At 53.3% G+C, this 17,899-nt stretch overlaps 1 protein-coding gene across 1 annotated transcript in view; it reads right to left on the reverse strand.

Annotated features, from left to right (window-relative positions):
- The window catches only part of WDR18 (WD repeat domain 18), a 69,591-nt gene that overhangs the window by 21,948 nt on the left and 29,744 nt on the right, over positions 1-17,899 (reverse strand). Inside the window, exons 6-7 of the mRNA XM_015418922.1 lie at positions 17,461-17,525; positions 11,926-12,050 (exon numbers count right to left, since the gene is read on the reverse strand). Of these exons, the coding sequence (XP_015274408.1) occupies positions 11,926-12,050; positions 17,461-17,525 (190 nt within the window). The remainder of the gene's footprint in view (positions 1-11,925; positions 12,051-17,460; positions 17,526-17,899) is intronic.

Here is a 17,899-nt window from a genome sequence, read left to right on the forward strand (position 1 = left end):
AACCTGGACGCGGAAGGGGGGCCCCCGGGGGGGGGGGGGGGGGGTTGCGCACCGAGATGGAAGGTGGGCCAGACACGGTCAGCGCCCCCCCCCCCACGACGTGGACATCAAACTGTAGCCTCGGGCTGCCGACTCCTCAAAGCAGCCAGGTGGTCTGACTCAGCAGCAGCCCTGCACAGGGCTAGGCTCCCTCGTTCCCCTCCTGCAGCTGCCAATGGCTTGGAACTCTCTCTGGCAGCGTGTGCCGTATTAATCCCAGGGTCTCTGCGGGGGAGGCGCACAGCTTCCCTCCTCGGTGCCAAGGGGCCACCGTGGCTCACCGGCAGCTCTGGCTGTCTCCAGAAAGCTGGCGCTCCAAAAAGCTACAGGACCTCGGAACTGCCGCCCGGGACAACGGCAGCGCCTCCCCCTCCTCTTTTCAGCTAAAGATTAGGAAGAGCTCTTCCTGACAGTCTGGCTGATTTCGCACTAGAGCTGCCTCGATGTTGCGCCGCCGTTTGGCCCGATACTATCGGTCAGTTTCACACCCGAAGCTGCGGGGCTGCATTTTGACTCGCGGCTTCGCCCGATTTCCCCCGCAATTTCGTAATCCTGGTTTTTTTGAGGATCACGAAACTGCGGAGGAATCCTCCTTTGGAGGTTTTCAGACAGAGCCCAGCTGGCCATCTGACAGCGATGCTGACGCTGTGGACTTTGGCAGACCACGAGAGGGAGGGCACGAAGGGCTGCCTCGGCGCTGAGTTCTTGTGGCCCTTTCTGACACGCCCAGGGAAACGCCGATCGCCCCTCTGGGGTCAGGGAGCAATTGTTCTCCAAGCCAATTTGGCCAGGGACCCTGGAGGTTTTTTGTCTTCTTCTGTGTGTGGAACAGCAGTCACTGTGTGTGTGTGTGTGTGTGGGTGGGGGGAAGGGATTTTTGAATTTCCTGCGTTGGGTTGGACTAGATGACCCTGGAGGTCCCTTCCAAATCTATGATTCTATGATTCCAGCTCAAGGCAGCTTTGGGGCGAGGGACACCAGGAAGGGAAGGAAGGAGAAGGCAGGCAGCTGCCTGAGGCCAAGTAATGAGAACGTGAGAGAAGCCATGTTGGATCGGGGGCCTATGGCCCATCCGGTCCAACACTCTGGGTCGCACGGTGGCCAAAACCCGGGTGCCACCAGGAGGCCCGCCAGTGGGGCTAGTCAAGTCATCGGTCCGCACCGTCTGCTCTGAATGGCCGCAGCTGACCCAGGGTCCCAGGCAGAGTTGGGCTTTCCCCAGCCCCCTTTTCACTGGAGACCCTCAAGCTTTTGGATCGGGGACTTTGTTTGCAGGGTTCTCCCCCCCCCCCCCCGGGCAGACCGTCACTCCCCGTAGCCTGGGGTTCAGCGCTTCCTGGGGACTCCAGTGGAGAAAGGTCTTTCCGTGGGGGACTGAATCCACAGGACCAAGCGTGCCAAGCAGGTGCCCTTGCCCTCACAGGTACCACCACCCCCGGTACACTCATACTGCCCCCCCAGGGCACCCCTCCCCAAGACATCTCTCTGTCCCTGCAAGGGACACAGGGTGTGTGTGTGTGGGAGTTGATCAGGGCACAGGAGAGATTAGAACTCCATCTCTTCGATTTTGCAGGGGGGGTCTCCGTCTCTTGCAGGGGGCGCAGAATGCCATCTCTCAGTGGCGTTGTGACATCCTCCACAAATTCCCAGATGGCATCCACTTGGGGAGAGGCCGTGGCTCAGTGGCAGAGCACCTGCTCGGCACGCAGGAGGCCCCAGGTTCGATCCCTGGTGTCTCCAGTTAAGAGGATCGCAGAGCAGCCAATGCACACGTCTCTGCCTGAGACCCTGGAGAGCTGCTGCCAATCGGAGTAGACGAGACTGACCTTGATGGACCCAAGGGTCTGATTCGGCACAACGTGGCTTTGCGTGTTCAATGGACAGATTTCTCATATTTGCAAGCACGCTCCTCTGGTGGATCCCAGGGGATGGCTTGCAAACCAAGAACTTGGGATGCGACAGAGAAGAAGAGAAGACGACGAGAAAGTTGGATTCTATACCCCGCCCTTCGCTACCCAAGGGAGTCTCAGAGCAGCTTACGAAGTCCTTTTCCCCTTCCCCTCCCCACAACAGACACTCTGTGAGGTAGGTGGGGCTGAGAGAGCTCTGACAGAAACGGCTTTTTCCAGAACAGCTGTGCCAGAACTGTGGCTTGCCCAAGGTCACCCAGCAGGTGCAAGTGGAGGAGTGGGGAATCAAACTCGGTTCTCCCAGATTAGAGTCTGTGCACTTAACCACGACACCAAACTGGAGACGTTTGCCCCCGGGATCGCCTGCTCTGACCGGCAGCGGCCTGCCAGGACCTCGGGAAAGGAAAGGTGTTTACCCACCATCCGTTGCTGCAGATGCCAGGAATCAAACCTGGATCCTCCTGACCCGCTGAGCAAAAGTTCTACCCCTCGCTAAGAGGCCTTCCCCAGATATGACGCTGCCCGATACTGTTATCAGAGCACTGGTCCATCTAACCCGGCACTGTCTTCATCAGCCAGCAGAGAGGGGCTTGCACCGGCCCTGCAAATACAGTTTGAACCTGGACCGTTCGGCATGCCAAATGTGCTGCTGTGTTATCAAGCCAGAAGAACGCCCGGCTCCGGGGACCCAGGAGTCCAGAGGGTTGTTTCAGGGAGCTGCGGAAGACAGAGAAACATTTGTCCCTCCTGCCTATAAATTTCCACCTTGCCTCCGGCGTTTCCATGAGCAATGAGTGAGCTGTTGTTTCTTAAACCTCTAAGACGTGCTTTCGTCTAAATTGTAATTCCGGGCACTCGTTAACCGCCCGCACTGCTTTTGTTTCTGGAGCGTTAAAATGCCAAGACTCTTCTAGCTTTCATCTGCCCCTGCACGAGTCGCTGTTCTGAGAGTCTCTGTTCTGACGGGAAGGGAGACGATTCCTTTCCAAGACGCATCGGTCGAAACGAGCTCTGGCTCGTGCTAGAATAAACGCTGCTAGTCTTTAAGCCGCCACTGGAAAGAAAGCCATATTGCACAGAGATGCAACGGGCAGCCTCATCCGCAGAAGAGTAAATCCGGCCAACTCTCTGCATTGTGAGCAGAAGCAAGGTCGGCCAATCGTGGAGGTGCACAGCGGGCAGCCTCCGGGGTGGGGTGGGGGTGCCTGCAGCTCTCCAGAGCCTCTCGTTATTTAATTAACAAACTGGAGTGACTGGCCCAGCCACTAAGTGCTGGGAACTCGCTGTTATTTACAAGGCGACTCTTGGATTCTCGGCGGATCTGGCGACCGCGCCGGACACTCCATCTGATTAATTTACACAACTGCAAGTTTATGTTCCCAGCCTGGTTATTAGGACTGTCTGGCTGTTCCGGCTGCGGAGGATTTACTGGCTATCCGCCCTGCTGAGATCGGCCTTCGGGGTGCAGCCGTTAATGGCCTCTCGGCCTGCCAGGCCCAATGCTACAGGAGACTGAGGGTGTTTACTAGCCGGGAACAGGAGATGAGGAAGGGAAACTCCAGGTGGGGAGAGAGAGAGAGAGAGTGGCTCCTTATCGGAGCTCTGTGTGGCTGAGATAAAGGATGCTAATGCCTCCCTGGGGCAGGGAGAAGAGCAAGGGGTTCCGAAGCACTGACAGGACTTCCTGGGGAAGGAGGGAAGTAATTAGGCATTCCAGGGAAGGGAGGGGGGGGGGATCACTACACAAGGCAAGTGCAGGAGGAAAATGCATCTCTCCGCCAGGACACCAGCAGCTCCCGGTTCGCAGTTACCAGTTCGCGGCCCAGAAGAACATGACCACCACCACTGCAAGGGAAACTCTGCCCCCACTTCAGGCGACCGCTCCTTTTTGTTCTGCCGTCAAGTCATAGCTGACTTGTGGCCACCCTCTAGGGGGATTTCAAGGAAAGGGACGTTCGGAGGTGGCTTGCCGTTGCCTGCCTCTGCACGGCGACCCCGGACTTCCTTGGAGGTCACCCATCCAAATACAGAGCTGGTTTGGTGTCAGGGTTGAGAGCGGCGGACTCGGATCTGGGAGAACCGGGTTTGATTCCCCACTCCTCCTCCGCATGCAGCCAGCTGGGTGACCTTGGGTCAGTCCCAGTTCCCTCAGAGCTGTTCTCTCAAGAGCAGTTTCTGTCAGAGCTCTCTCAGCCCCACCTACATCACAGGGTGTCTGTTGCGGGGAGGGGAAGGGAAAGGAGATTGTAAGCTGTTCTGAGACCCCTCTGGATAGTGAAGGGCAGGGGATAAATCCTATAATCTCCTCCTCCTCCTCCCCAGGCCTGACCTTGCTTAGCTTCCGAGATCTGACAAGATCGGGCTAGCCTGGGCCGTCCAGGCGATTCCTGCTCTCGGGAGAAATGCCGCTGAGGAATTTCAAGAGAAGCAAAGTCACCGTGCGGCACCACCAGGCCAACCGGGCTCAGTCAAATTTCATTACGGGACCTGCCAAAGCTACAGAGACGATCTACCAGCCTCTTCGCATAAAATATACCCACGTTGGCCTCACGCGGTACCCTCGGGAACGGGATCATGCCCACCCACCCCAATTCAGAATGACACCCCCCCCCATTCAGTTCCCCTTTCAGCAGGTTCTTACCCGACAAGCAGGCAGTGGGGTATCTACGGGTCTACACAAAAACGTAAGAGCTGGAAGGGACTCCGAGGGTCATCTAGTCCAACCCCCCCTCCCCCGCACACACAATGCAGGAAATTCACAGCCACCTCTCCCCCTCCGCCACTCCCCGAGTGACTCCCCAGAGGAAGGGAATTACATGATCAAAAAGGAGCATCAGGTTTACTGGTTAAGAAGGAAATAGAGTTGTACGATCTAAGGAGGGGCATGGGGGGGGGGGAGGGACGAAGAAGCCGTGGGGGCCAGATCCAACGCACACATGAAGCGGCCCCGCACACGGTCAGACCGCCAGTCCAGCTAATCCGATTGTGCTTCGTCTGACCAGCACAAGCTCTTCTAGGTGTCTGGGAGGGGAGAATGCTTCCCACCCCTGCTGGGTCTGAATCTGGAATCCCCAGTGGGCGGAACACAAGTTCCTCCGCCCAGCTACGGACACTCAGGGCGAGCTGCCTCGGCTGAGCAGACCCACGGCTCCTCTTGCCTCTTCCGGCTGGTGGGGGCCTCCAAAGCCTCGAGCAGAGAGGGGCCTTTCCCAGCCCAGGAGGTGCCGGGGACTGAAGGAGGGCCTTCGTCCACACTGCGTGTGAAACTTACAGGGCCGTATCACACTGCCTGATCCACTCAGATCCCTAAATAAATCAGATCCGAAGGAAACTGAAACGGTGCGCTGAATACCTTATACGATGCAGAATATTATTCAATATTCACAGAATCGCGACAAGTGTACAAAAATAATTATCGCGGTAGAATCCATGGCTGCTAACGGCGTTCTCCAAAATGACGTATCGTTTCGTTGGGACTTCCTCTGAACGACAACGATGTCACTTTACTGATACAACATCCGCTGATGTCTGGAGAGTAGGCTCTTCTTCATAGAATTTCAGACTATTGTACTCATTTAGCTCAACGCATTCTGAAGGGGCAAGTTAGTCTGCCGCTAGCAGCCTGGCGCGGGCTACACTCAGATCCCTGCCAATGCTCCCGCTAAGCTGTGGAGTCCTGTGAGCAAAAACTCTACTTGGTGAGCTACTGGCATTGAAGTCGTGAGCGAGCCATTTGGCTGCTGCATAAATTAGTCTGCTCTGGAGCCCTCCCTTCCTGAGCTGAGACGAAAAATGTGTGTGCCGGAGGCTTTAAAAAACCCCGTGAGCTAGCTCGCACCAACTCGGCTTAGAGGGAACACTGGTCATCTAGCCCAGGACTGTCTACCCAGACCGGCAGCAGCCCTACTGAATCCCAGGCAGAGGAAGAGTCCTCTGTCACCCCTTAAACAGAGACAGGGCTCGAGACCTTCTGCACGCCAGCCTGGTGCGAAGAGAAGAGGTTGGATTTATACCCCGCCCTTCACTATCCGAAGGAGTCTCAGAGCAGCTTACAATCGCCTTTCCCTTCCTCTCCCCACAACAGGCACCCGGTGAGGTAGGCGGGGCTGAGAGAGCTCTGACAGAAACGGCTCTTGGGAGAGCAGCTCTGAAAGGACATGTGACTACCGGAGAGAAAGAACCACACCTACTCAATAGCACTGCTGTTTGCTTGAGGACACTCTAGCTCTGACTTTGATAGCCACGTATGTGTTTTTGGACCTAAACAGGAAGATGTTCTAATCAGGGCTATTTTTGGGCAGGAATGCACAGGAACGGAGTTCTGGCTGGCTCCTGAGTTGGCCACGCCCAGCAGGAACTCATTAGCATAATTGGCCACACCCAACAGCAGAAACTCATTAGGATTGGCTACATTAGGGGTGTGGCCTAACATGCAAAGGAGTTCCTGCTCCAAAAAAAGCCCTGGGTTTTGAAAACAAACAAGGTAAACAGAATAAGAAGCAAAAGGTGGGTGTGGCCTAATGTGCTAATGAGCTGTGCTGTCGTGGGTGTGGCCTAATATGCTAATGAGTTCCTGCTGTTGGGTATGGCCTATTATGCTAATGAGTTCCTGCTGGGCTTTTTCTACAAAAAAAGCCCTGGTTCTAATTCAGCAACTGTGCATTTGGCACCAGACCCACATGACTTCCACCTTTTGAGGCCTCACAAACCTCTTTGTCACGTGTCTCTAGATCTTGCTGCTTAACCTTCCTCTTCCTGGTCCATTATTCACTCATTGGTTATCTTATTGCAATATGTATTTAAGTTATGTGTACCTCAATATTGTTTGACCTCTGAAGAAGGCCCCAGTAGGGCAGAAACGCGTCAGGTCATGTGTACTGGCCCTTGTGTTTAGGCTTTACTTTTTTTACAAGGCTTTCATTGGGCCCTTATGCATGTTTTTAACTATCTTTCTAATACATACATATACTTGTATGTTTGCATATTATAAGTTTTAAGTAGGTTTTTAATATTGGCCCTTCACTAGACTTTCTCCTCACCCTTTGGTGAGCCAGTTTGGTGTAGTGGTTAAGTGTGCGGACTCTAATCTGGGAGAACCGGGTTTGATTCCCCACTCCTCCACTTGCACCTGCTGGTGTGACCTTGGGTCAGTCACAAGCTCTGTCAGAGCTGTCCTTGAAAAAGAGCAGTTTCTGTCAAGAGTTCTCTCAGCCCCACCCACCTCACAGGGTGTCTGTTGTGGGGAGGGGAAGGGAAAGGAGTTTGTAAGCCGCTCTGAGACTCCAAGTGAAGGGCGGGGTATAAACCCAATCTCTTCTTCTTCTTTTGGTTCTTGATTCCAGTTTTTGGTTCAGGTTTGTTTTCCCCTCCCTGTGTCTTACAGAACTCGTGACTGACCCAAGATCATCCAGCTAGCTGCAGGTGGAGGAGCGGGGAATCAAACCCGGTTCTCCCAGATTAGAGTCTGTGCTCCTAACCACTACACCAAACTGCAGGGGGGTTGGGTGACGGCTGAGCTTAGACTGGCCCACGGGCCCCTTGAACGCCTGCCTCCCCACCCAACTTCTCCTGCTCCGGTCTGCCCAGAGGGCCAGCTTTGAAGCCTCTCTGCAGACCTGGAACGGATCTGCACGATAAGGTGTTTTGGCACCCTGTCGTTCAAGGTCTGGCCGTGTTCATTCCGTGCCCTTCTGCCGACCGAACACCTGGCTCTTCCGCGAACACTGGAGGGCCCCAGAGAATCTGCCAATCTTGTTCCATTGGCAGCAAAGCGACGAGACGCGGAGGCCATGAAGATAATGTACAGCAAAGATCACGGCAAGCGAACGAGTGGTGACTCAGGTTTTTCTCCCTCTCTGCACAAAGGAGACCTGACACTCCACGCCAGGAGGGGGGGTGGAATCCTCAAATATTGAGCTCAGGAGCATCCGAGTCAACGGCCTGTGACGGATCTCATGTGCATGGCCTCCTAACCGACTTATCTATTGCATTTCTCTCCTGCCCGTCCCCCGGGAAACTCAAGATGGGAAATGTGGTATCCCTACCCTCCATCTTCCCTCTACAACAGTCCCATGAGGTCACTTAGGAAAGGAGAGGGTAGCTGGCCACCGCGTCACCCAGCAAGCCTCCATGGCCGAGGGGGAATTTGAACCGGGATCTCCCAGGGCCCAGACTGACGCTCTAACCACTGCGCCATACCGACTCTACACTCAGGAGGGTGGGACTGTGTTTCGGGCTCTCTGTGGAGGAGGGGGAGGAGGAAGAGAGAAGATTGGATTTACACCCCTCCCTCCACTACCTGAAGGAGTCTCAGAGCGGCTTACAAACTCCTTTCCCTTCCCTTCCCTACAACAGACACCCTGGGAGGTAAAAGAAGAAGAGGAGATTGGATTCATACCCCGCCCTTCACTCCCCAAAGGAGTCTCAGAGCCGCTTACAAACTCCACTCCCTTCCCCTCCCCACAACAGACACTCTGGGAGGTAAAAGAAGAAGAGGAGATTGGATTTATCCCCCGCCCTTCACTCCCCAAAGGTGTCTCAGAGCAGCTGACAAACTCCTTTCCCTCCTCCTCCCCACAACAGACACCCTGTGAGGTCGGTGGGGCCGAGAGAGCTCTTTCAAGAACTGCTCTTTCAAGGGCAGCTCTGACAGAACCATGGCTTGCCCAAGGTCATCCAGCAGCTGCAAGTGGAGGAGTGGGGAATCAAACCCGGTTCTCACAGATTAGAGTCTGCGCACTTATCCACTACACCAAACTCTCTTGTGCTTCCGTTTCCCATGTCCGGGATTTATTTCAACTAAGGAACAACGGGTGGGATGCCTGCCACATTGATCACATCTCCTCTCTATTTGATGGGGGTGGTGGTGGAAAGTGCTGTCAAGTTGCTGCCGGTTTATAGTGACCCTGCAGGGTTTTCAAGGCAAGAGACGTCCAGAGGTGGTTTTGTCATTGCTAGCCTCCTCATAGCGACCCTCGACTTCCCCGACGGTCTCCCATCCAAACACTAACCAGGGTAGACCCTCCTTCGCTTCCGAGATCTGACCAGATCAGACTAGCCTGGGCCACTCAGTTCAGGGCAGAGACAAACAGAGATGGTTGGCCGTTGCCTCCCTCTGTGTAGCGACCCTGAATTTCCTTGGCGGTCTCCCATCCAAACGCTAACCGGGGTCGACCCTGCTTAGTTTCAGAGACCTGACAAGATCAGGCTTGCCTGGGCCACCCAGGTGAAGGCAAGAGACATTCAGAGGTGGTTGGCCGTTGCCTGCCCCTGCGTAGCGACCCTGGACTTCCTCGGCGGTCTCCCATCCAAATACTAACCGGGGCTGACCCTGCTTAGCTTCTGAGACCTGAGACGATGGCGAAGGCTCTTCTCTAATTAGGGTTTGCAAACCTGAAGTTCAGACCCCGCTTAGGAGGGCTTTTCTGGCTTGAGCTGATGTGCGGCCAATGCTACCGGCACAGCTGAAGCCAATCACGGGCAAGAGGGACGCCTGTGAGCCCTCCAATCTGTGGCATGCTCGTCCTCGGCGCCCCCCCCCTCTATTCAGCATTTCAAAGAAACCGCCATTTGGGATTCTAAACCAGCCTTGCCGAACGTTCAAAGATCTGCTTACGGGCCCAAAATAAAAGCTCCTTTACGGTACTCAGAGTTTGCCTTTCTCAAGACGATCCAAGGTAGATACAAAGCGGATGAGATCTGAGCTCGGAAAGGGCGAGGACTTCCTAACGCGGCTCGCCACGCGAGGGGGAGGGAGCAGGCCGAGTCCAAGGACTTGATCATTCACGGCTGACGTGGAAACGCACAAGGTCGACCTACACAAGTGTGTTCCAAGCTTGCCCGGTTTCTTCCAAATTTCATTTTTATAGAATTGGGATTCTTTGCTTTAACCAAAGGCTGGTACAGGGCTGGAAGACCACCTGAAATTCCTGGTGCCCATCTTCTAAGAACACCAAGGCAACATAAGGAGAGAAGAGAAGCCATGCTGGATCAGGCCAATGGCCCATCCAGTCCAACATTCTGTGTTATCACACAGTGGCCAAAACACAGGTGCCATCAGGAGGTCCACCAGTGGGGCCAGAACTCCAGAAGCCCTCCCACCGTGGCCCTCCCAAGCACTAATGATATAGGACATCACTGCCCCTGATATAGTGTTCCATATATACCTTGTGGCTCACAGCCACTGATGAACCTCGACTCTATATGTTTATCCAATCCCCTCTTGAAGCTATGCTTGTAGCCATCACCCTTGCAGAAGTGCACTATTGCTAAGAATTTTTTTTCAGAGGGGATACACTGCCAGGGAGTGACCCGAGATCACAGGCCCTGCGACAGAGATTGTGCATTAGAAAGCAAAAACACAAGGAATCCGGGAGTCCAAATTCTGAGCAAAGAGAATAAGACAAAATTATACCAGCTATGGAAAAGGACAAAGAACCTGACACACAAAGCAATGCTCAAGCCCCAGTGAGATTTCACTGGGGCTTGCCATGATACCTTCAAGCAAGTCACAGCAGCCTTAAGGGCTACACACTTCTCTTTGGTAGAAAGATACCTTGACCAAGGGCATCCAACAGGCCCGTGGTTACAGTGGGGCATTTCGGGGCTCTGCCCCCTCAAATGTGAGGCACGCCCCACAACAGCTGCTGCCTCTCCCCCCCCTCCTGTGACATTAAAAGGGCCTTCCAGCTGATCGGCGGGAGCACGTGGCTCGCCCATCAGCTGGAGGGCCCTTTAAATCTTGCAGGAGATGAGGGAGAGGGGCGGCTGCTAGCCGCATGCCTTCCCTGAATTCCAAGTGGTGGTTACAGTGGGGCATTTCAGGGCTCTGCCCCCTCAAATGTGAGGTGCGCCCCACAACAGTTGCTGCCTCTCTCCCCCCTCCTGTGACATTAAAAGGGCCTTCCAGCTGATCGGCGGGAGCACATGGCTCGCCCATCAGCTGGAGGGCCCTTTACATCTTGCAGCCACCCCTCTTCCTCCCCTCCTCCCAAGATTTAAAGGGCCCTCCAGCCGATCAGTGGGCCCTTTAAATCTTGCAGGAGATGAGGGAGAGGGGCGGCTGCTAGCCGCATGCCTTCCCTGAACTCCAAGCGGTGATTTCACCGCTTGGAGTTCAGGTGCGGGCAGCCCCCCTCTCCCCTCCCTCACAAAACCTCCCCATGCCCCACCAACCCAACATTTCTGGCTATGGGACTGGCATCCAGTTGCATCTCTTAAGATTAACCTGCGACTCTGGAAGCCCGAGCCACATCACAGGTGCTAAAATACATTAATCGCAACCCGTCGTTTGGCATGATGGCTGAACCAAGTCTCCTTTTAAACATGAGGACTAGAAAGTTGGACCTGACCTGAATAGCCCAGGCTAGCCTGATCTCACAAGCTAAGCAGGGTCGGCCCTGGTTAGCGTTTGGATGGGAGACCGCCGAGGAAGTCCGGGGTCACAACGCAGAGGCAGGCGATGGCAAACCGCCTCTGAATGTCTCTTGTCTTGAAAACCCCGTTAAGGGTTCGCCATGAATCGACTGCGATGGCGCTCTCTCATGCCTTCCGTGCCACTGCTAGATCAAGCACAAACGGCTGATTCCTGACACAACACACCTGCCTTTCAGTTGTAAACAGTGTTCCCTCTGAGCTGAGTTAGTGTGAACTAGCTCACAGTTTTTTAGCCTCTGGCTTACACATTGTTGTCTTCGCTCAGGAAGGATGCCTCCGGAGCAAACTGATTTATGCAGCAGCCAAATCTCTCGCTCACAGCTTTAACCCCAGTGGCTCACAAAGTAAAATTTTTGCTCGCAAGCCTCCACGGCTTAAGAGGGAGCACTGGTTGCAACTGGATTCCCTAGTGAAGGGTCTAACCCAAGCTCTCAGCATCATGCACATTGGTTTCCCCAGTCTCTTCCCCCCCTATAATTGCATCTGGTTCAGTCCTCCCTCCCTCCCCCCCCGCCAGGGTGTAACATTCCCCTGCAACCACCTTTGTAGTTCACGGTGCGCAGACACTGCTTGCTCTGGATGTCCCACAACCGAACCGTTTCGTCGTGCGATCCGGAGAGCAGCAGGCTTCCGTCCGTGGAGACCGACAGGCAGGTCACCTGGTTCCTGTAAGGGAAGAGGGAAAGACGTCCAGTCGAGAGACCAAAGGGACACCCCGCGTGCAATTAAGCACTCTAAGCTTTGCAGCAGAAAAGGCGGCAGATGCCCAAGAGAGGTCTTGAAGGGGTGTTCTCGGCAGCTCTTCTGTGCTTGGGGCTCCTGGTTGAAGCCGGGGGTCATTTCGTAGAAAAAGAGGTGCAGGAGCTCATTAGCATAACCCATTAGCATAACTTTTGCATATGCCACACCCCATGACATCACCAGAAGTGTGTCAGAAGACAACACCCACTGCTCAAACACCACTGGACTGTTTTGGATTGCTAGCTATTGGGGGGGGGGGGAACACGCAGATCTGTCCTCGCAGAGGAGGGAGAGCTTGTACCTGAATAAAACTTGGTCTTAAAGGTGCCACTGGACTGTTTTGGACCGGGGGGCTGGGGGGGGGCATCTGCAGCTTACCTGGCTGCTTCTTGCTGTGACTGAGGGCTGCTGGGAGCAGGGGCAGGGCTTGTTGCATGTGCCCGCCCCCTGGGCTCTTTACTGCCGGAGCTCCGCTCCTGTGCGCTTCTGCGGGAAACGACCCCTGGTTGAAGTGCTCGGGGCTCTTTAGCTTGGAGAAACGATGGCTGAGGGGGTGACATGATCGAGGTTCATGGGACGGAGCAGGCAGAGAAAGAAGCCCTTTTCTCCCTTTCTCACGATACAAGAACCTCCTCTACTCCATGCGTGATTTCGTAAACTTCCATCACGCCACCCCTCAGTCGCCGTTTCCCCAAGCTGAAGAGCTCTAACTGCTTTAACCTTTCCTCAAGGGGAAGGGGCTCCATCCCCTTAATCATTTCAGTTGCCCCTTTCTGCACCCTTTCCCAATGCTGCAATATCTTTTTGGGGAAAGGAGACCACCTCTGCTTCTCACTGGCCCTGAAAGCCCCCTTGCTGGGGTCACTGTAAGCTGGCTGTGCCTTCATAGCACTTTACACAGACACACATGCGCATGCACACACATGCGCAAACACACAAACACACAGATTTTCTGAGGGCAGCCCTCTGCAGCACCCATCCCCCCCCCGTTTCGCACTCGCTGCCCACTCTGCGTGGCCAAACCCTTCTCACGAGACAGGTGGCCGGTCTTGGAGCTGCACCCCTCGAATCGGCAGGCGAGGCCTCACAGGAAGGAATGCTCCTGTGCAAAAGGAGATTCGTGCACAGGGCAAGGCTGCCACCAGTATGACGGGGGGCTTTTCAGTTTAGAAAAGAGAGGACCGGGGGGGAGGGGGTGAAGAGAAGAGACATGATAAGAGGTTTATAAAATTAGATCTGGATCAGAAGGAGTGGACAGAGAGGACTTCTTCTCCCGCTCCCAAAAGTCTAGAGCTCGAGGGCATCCAATGAAACCGATGGGCGGTAGAGGTTCAGGACGGAAAAAAGGAAATACAGCTTTACATAAAGAACGATTAAAAAATCTGGAATTCGCCGCCAGAGGATGTAGCGATGGCAACAGGAATAAACAGCTTTAAAGGGGGATGAGATAGATTCATGGAGGATTAAGTCTATCAATCGTTACTAGCCATGGTGGCTGAAGGGAACCTCCACATTCAGAGGCACTAAGCCTCTGAATCCCTGAGTCAGGAGGCAACATGAAGGGAAGGCCTCGGCCTCTATGCCCTGTTGCTGGCCCTCCAGAGGAACTGGTTGGCTACTGTGTGAGGCAGGAGGCTGGACTAGATGGACCACTGGTCTGATCCAGCAGGGCTCTTCTGATGTTCTTATCAGGGAAGGCCTTGGCCTCTATGCCCTGTTGCTGGCCCTCCAGAGGAACCGGATGGCCACTGTGTGAGACAGGGTTCTGGACTAGAGGGACCACTGGTCTGATCTAGCAGGGCTCTTCTGATGTTTTTATGAAGGCCTCGGCCTCTCTGCCCTGTTGTTGTCCCTCCAGAGGAACTGGTTGGCCACTGTGTGAGACAGGATGCTGGACTAGAGGGATCACTGGTCTGATCTAGCAGGGCTCTTCTGATGTTTTTATGAAGGCCTTGGCCTCTCTGCCCTGTTGTTGGCCCTCCAGAGGAACTGGTTGGCTGCTGTGTGAGACAGGATGCTGGACTAGAGGGACCACTGGTCTGACCCAGCAGGGCTCTTCTGATGTTCTTATGAAGGCCTCGGCCTCTCTGCCCTGTTGCTGGCCGTCCAGAGGAACTGGTTAGACACTGTGTGAGACAAGATGCTGGACTAGATGGACCGCTGGTCTGATCCAGCAGGGCTCTTCTGATGTTCTTATGCCAGTTTTCTGCATGCAGGTATTTCACATGCAAAACAGGCTCCCGATGAAGTGAGGAGGGCCCCTTCTATGCAGAGGCTTCCAAAGAAGAGCACAGCTGTCTCTAATTGGATGACTGTTGGTTGTTTTCTGTCCTTGCAGGATTGATCTGTGGCAATTTTTTTCAGGTATGGATTGTTAACCGTGGGGATAGATTTTTGCCCCGATCACTCCCCGATGTGTTTATTTCTTGTTGCGACGGCTACATTTTGCAGTGGCAAGTTATGCGACTTTTAGTTTAGTAAAAATTTAATTAGGAAAAAAAGTGTCATCCCGTTTGCTTGCAAGGGCTTTCGCTGGCGCCTGAGGCTGACATCGGACACAGCTTAGGGGGGGTTTCAGCGCTTGACGTTTTAATTGCCGTGCTGAACGACTGATGATGGCAAGGCACGTTGACCCCAGCATCGGGGGGAGAGGCAGGGCAGAACGTATCCCAAATGAAATACCTTTAATGGCATAGCGATAAAACACATTGTATTATGAAATATGAGCAAGAAGGCGTTAGAGACCGCAAAATAAGACTGGTCATACAGAAGGGCTTGTTATCTATCTTTAACCGCTTCAGCCAAGAATCTAGCGACCAGAGCTGTGATGTCTGGGTTTGTGTCATTTACTAGACATTGGATTATTCGGTCACTGGTAATACAATGATGTATACTGGCCCCAGAATCAAATTTCTTAACCGAGTCCTAACACCTTTACAATCCACATCAGGCATTGAAATAGTAACCTTTTTGCTCTCAGACGTCCATCCCTCTATCTCCTATAGAATGGCACTCACTCTATGCTCATGCTGCAAGGGAAATTAGAGAGAAGGCTACGGAATGACTGTACTTTTAGAAAGTGCTATTTAAGAAGCCCGATTCTGAAATCTATATTCATACTTCATCTATATAGTTTAATTTTCTTTTAAATGTATTGCCAATCTTTGTACTGTTTTTCATCTTTTCTATTGCGATGGCCATTGGCTACATGCAATAAACTTTGAACTGAACTGTTAATACAATGTTTGGGGTATAGTGGAGAAGAAAGGAGTTTCTTACGCGGACCTGCATGCAATTGACAATCCAAGAGGATATGATGGATTGAATCTATCGATTGTAGAGGACAGATACATTGCTCTTCGTGGAAAGGGACTCTGTTATATTTATTTATTTAATTGCATTTATACCCCGCCCTCCCCGCGAACGGGCCCAGGGTGGCTCACATGGGGCACTAAGTGCATACAGTATACAAAAGTTCAAACAGTTAAAACATCGATTTCAACGGATGCACATATAAAACTCCTAACTCCTTGCGCAGCAGAGGGGAAGGCTAGGGTCATGGAAAGATGTTGTCCAGCCCTCCGGCGGTATCTCTCTATAAAGGAGCAGTGGTGGAAGTGGCCGTGGCGGCTCCTACTCGTAAGCCTAGCGGAAGAGCTCCGTCTTGCAGGCCCTGCGGAACTGCACAAGGTCCCGCAGGGCCCTGATCTCCTCCGGGAGCTCGTTCCACCAGGTAGGAGCCGCCACTGAAAAAGACCCGGCCCTTGTTGCCACAAGCTTGGCCTCCTTAGGGCCCGGGGTCACCAGCTCTGCGGTGAGAAGGGTGACCTAGGTTGACATACAGATTTGAAAATAAGACAATACGCACATGCAGGACACATTTTGCTTTGTACTGAACGGCACATGCTCACGTGTGAACAAGCCCAGACACAGATTTACCCCCTAGTCTGTGGTTTCAAGACTAGGGCTCAGTGGAGCATGCTGGACTGGAACTCATGGATATGTCCCACTGGTAGTGGCATGCTTTTCTCATGTAACAAGCCTTCCCATGACACAAGACGCATAAAGGGAAAGGGTTCCTTGCGTCAAAACGACACGCCACTGCCGAGAGGTGGAGAAGCCGAGCCACCCCGGCGAGATTACGGGCTCTCTTTTCCCCAACAAAGAACGGAAGATGATTCTCTGGTGGCGTTCCGAGACATCTGAGATGTGTCTGAGCCCAGGGCTGGATTCCTTGTTCACAAATCCAGAGGAGTTAGCTGCGTTAGTCTGTGGTTGCAAAATAGTAAAAAGCCCAGTAGCCCCTTGTCAGCTAAGCTGCCAAAAGTATGGGGTTTGTTTCCCTTCTACTGTGCATTCCTTCCCTTGCGCTTAATTGCCTCGTCGCTGCAACGCATATCTCTCAAGGCCACTGGAGGAGTTGCTGTGACTAGTATTCCTGGGAAGCTTCTCACCTCTCCTGCTTCTGCAGCCGTTAGTTCTCAGCCAAATGCCTGCATGCGGGAACCCGATTAATTGGGTACTACATGGGGGGGGGGGTATACGAATGCCCTATATCCTATTATGCGCATAGGTAACCCGCCATTCCTAACAGTGTTCATCTTACTGCATCTATGGCTTTTCAATAAAAGTAAAACCTTCCTGGAAGTGTGTACTATGTTGTTTTGCTGTGGATCCTGACACCACTTTAAAACTAACAAACTTTATTGTAGCGTAAGCTTTCAACAAAGAGACAAAAAGAGAGCTGTGTTTCTCAAACGCTTATGCTGTGATAAAGTTTGTTAGTCTTAAAGGTACTACTGGGCTTTTTACTTGTTCACAAAGACAGTAACGGACAAGTCACGCTTTGTGCCTTCCATTTCTGAGACTGTGTACTCCCCCCAAAAAAAATTACCCTGGGTTTTAAAAACATGAGCTCTGAGTCTGGAGCTGGATCCGCCACAGTGCCCACCTCCAAGGTTCCCTCTAAGCTGTGAAGTCTTGTGAGCAAAAATTCCATTTTGGGAGCTACTGGCATTAAAGTTGTGTGAGTGAGTGATCTGGTTACTGCACAAACTAGTTTGCTCTGGAGCCCTCCTTCCTGAGCTGAGATAAAAATGCGTGAGCCGGAGGCTAAAAAACTTTGAGCTCTAGCTGACACTAACTCAGCTTAGAGGGAACAGTGCCCACCTCAGGAGTAAGAAAAGAGTCCAGGAACAGAAAGTTCCATGAAGGACTCCACCTGCATTTGATGCGTATCTAGGGAATCAGGGCCGAGTTAGTCCGTGCACACAGCTCCGGAAGCGACGGCGGCCCAACACAAGCACATCATCCGGGTGCAAGAATGGCAACTCACCTGTGCCCCTGGAAGACTTTGCCGTTCTCCCGCTCAGTCCGAAAGCCCCTCTCTCTTTGCACAGGCTGCCGGGGGGGGGGAGGGAGAAAAGAGTCCAGTTTTAATTGCCGCCTCTTGTACAAAAAGGGAACCAAGGGGTTTTTAAATGGTGCAGTGGTTAAGTGCGTGGACTGTAATCTGGGAGAACAGAGTTCGATTCCCCATTCCTCCACTTGCAGCTGCTGGATGACCTTGAGCAAGCCATAATTCTGGTAGAGCTGTTCTCTCAGGGGCAGTTCTGGAAAGAGCTCTCTCAGCCCCACCCACCTCACAGGGTGTCTGTTGTGGGGAGGGGAAGGGAAAGGAGATTGTAAGCCGCTCTGAAACTCCGAGTGAAGGGTGGGGTATAAATCCAACCTCTTCTTCTTCGTCGTCCCATACACAGAGGAGTGGGGAAAGC

The sequence above is a fragment of the Gekko japonicus genome, unplaced genomic scaffold, assembly GCF_001447785.1.
Source record: "Gekko japonicus isolate JY-2015 unplaced genomic scaffold, Gekko_japonicus_V1.1 scaffold2262, whole genome shotgun sequence".
Classification (NCBI taxonomy): domain Eukaryota; kingdom Metazoa; phylum Chordata; class Lepidosauria; order Squamata; family Gekkonidae; genus Gekko; species Gekko japonicus.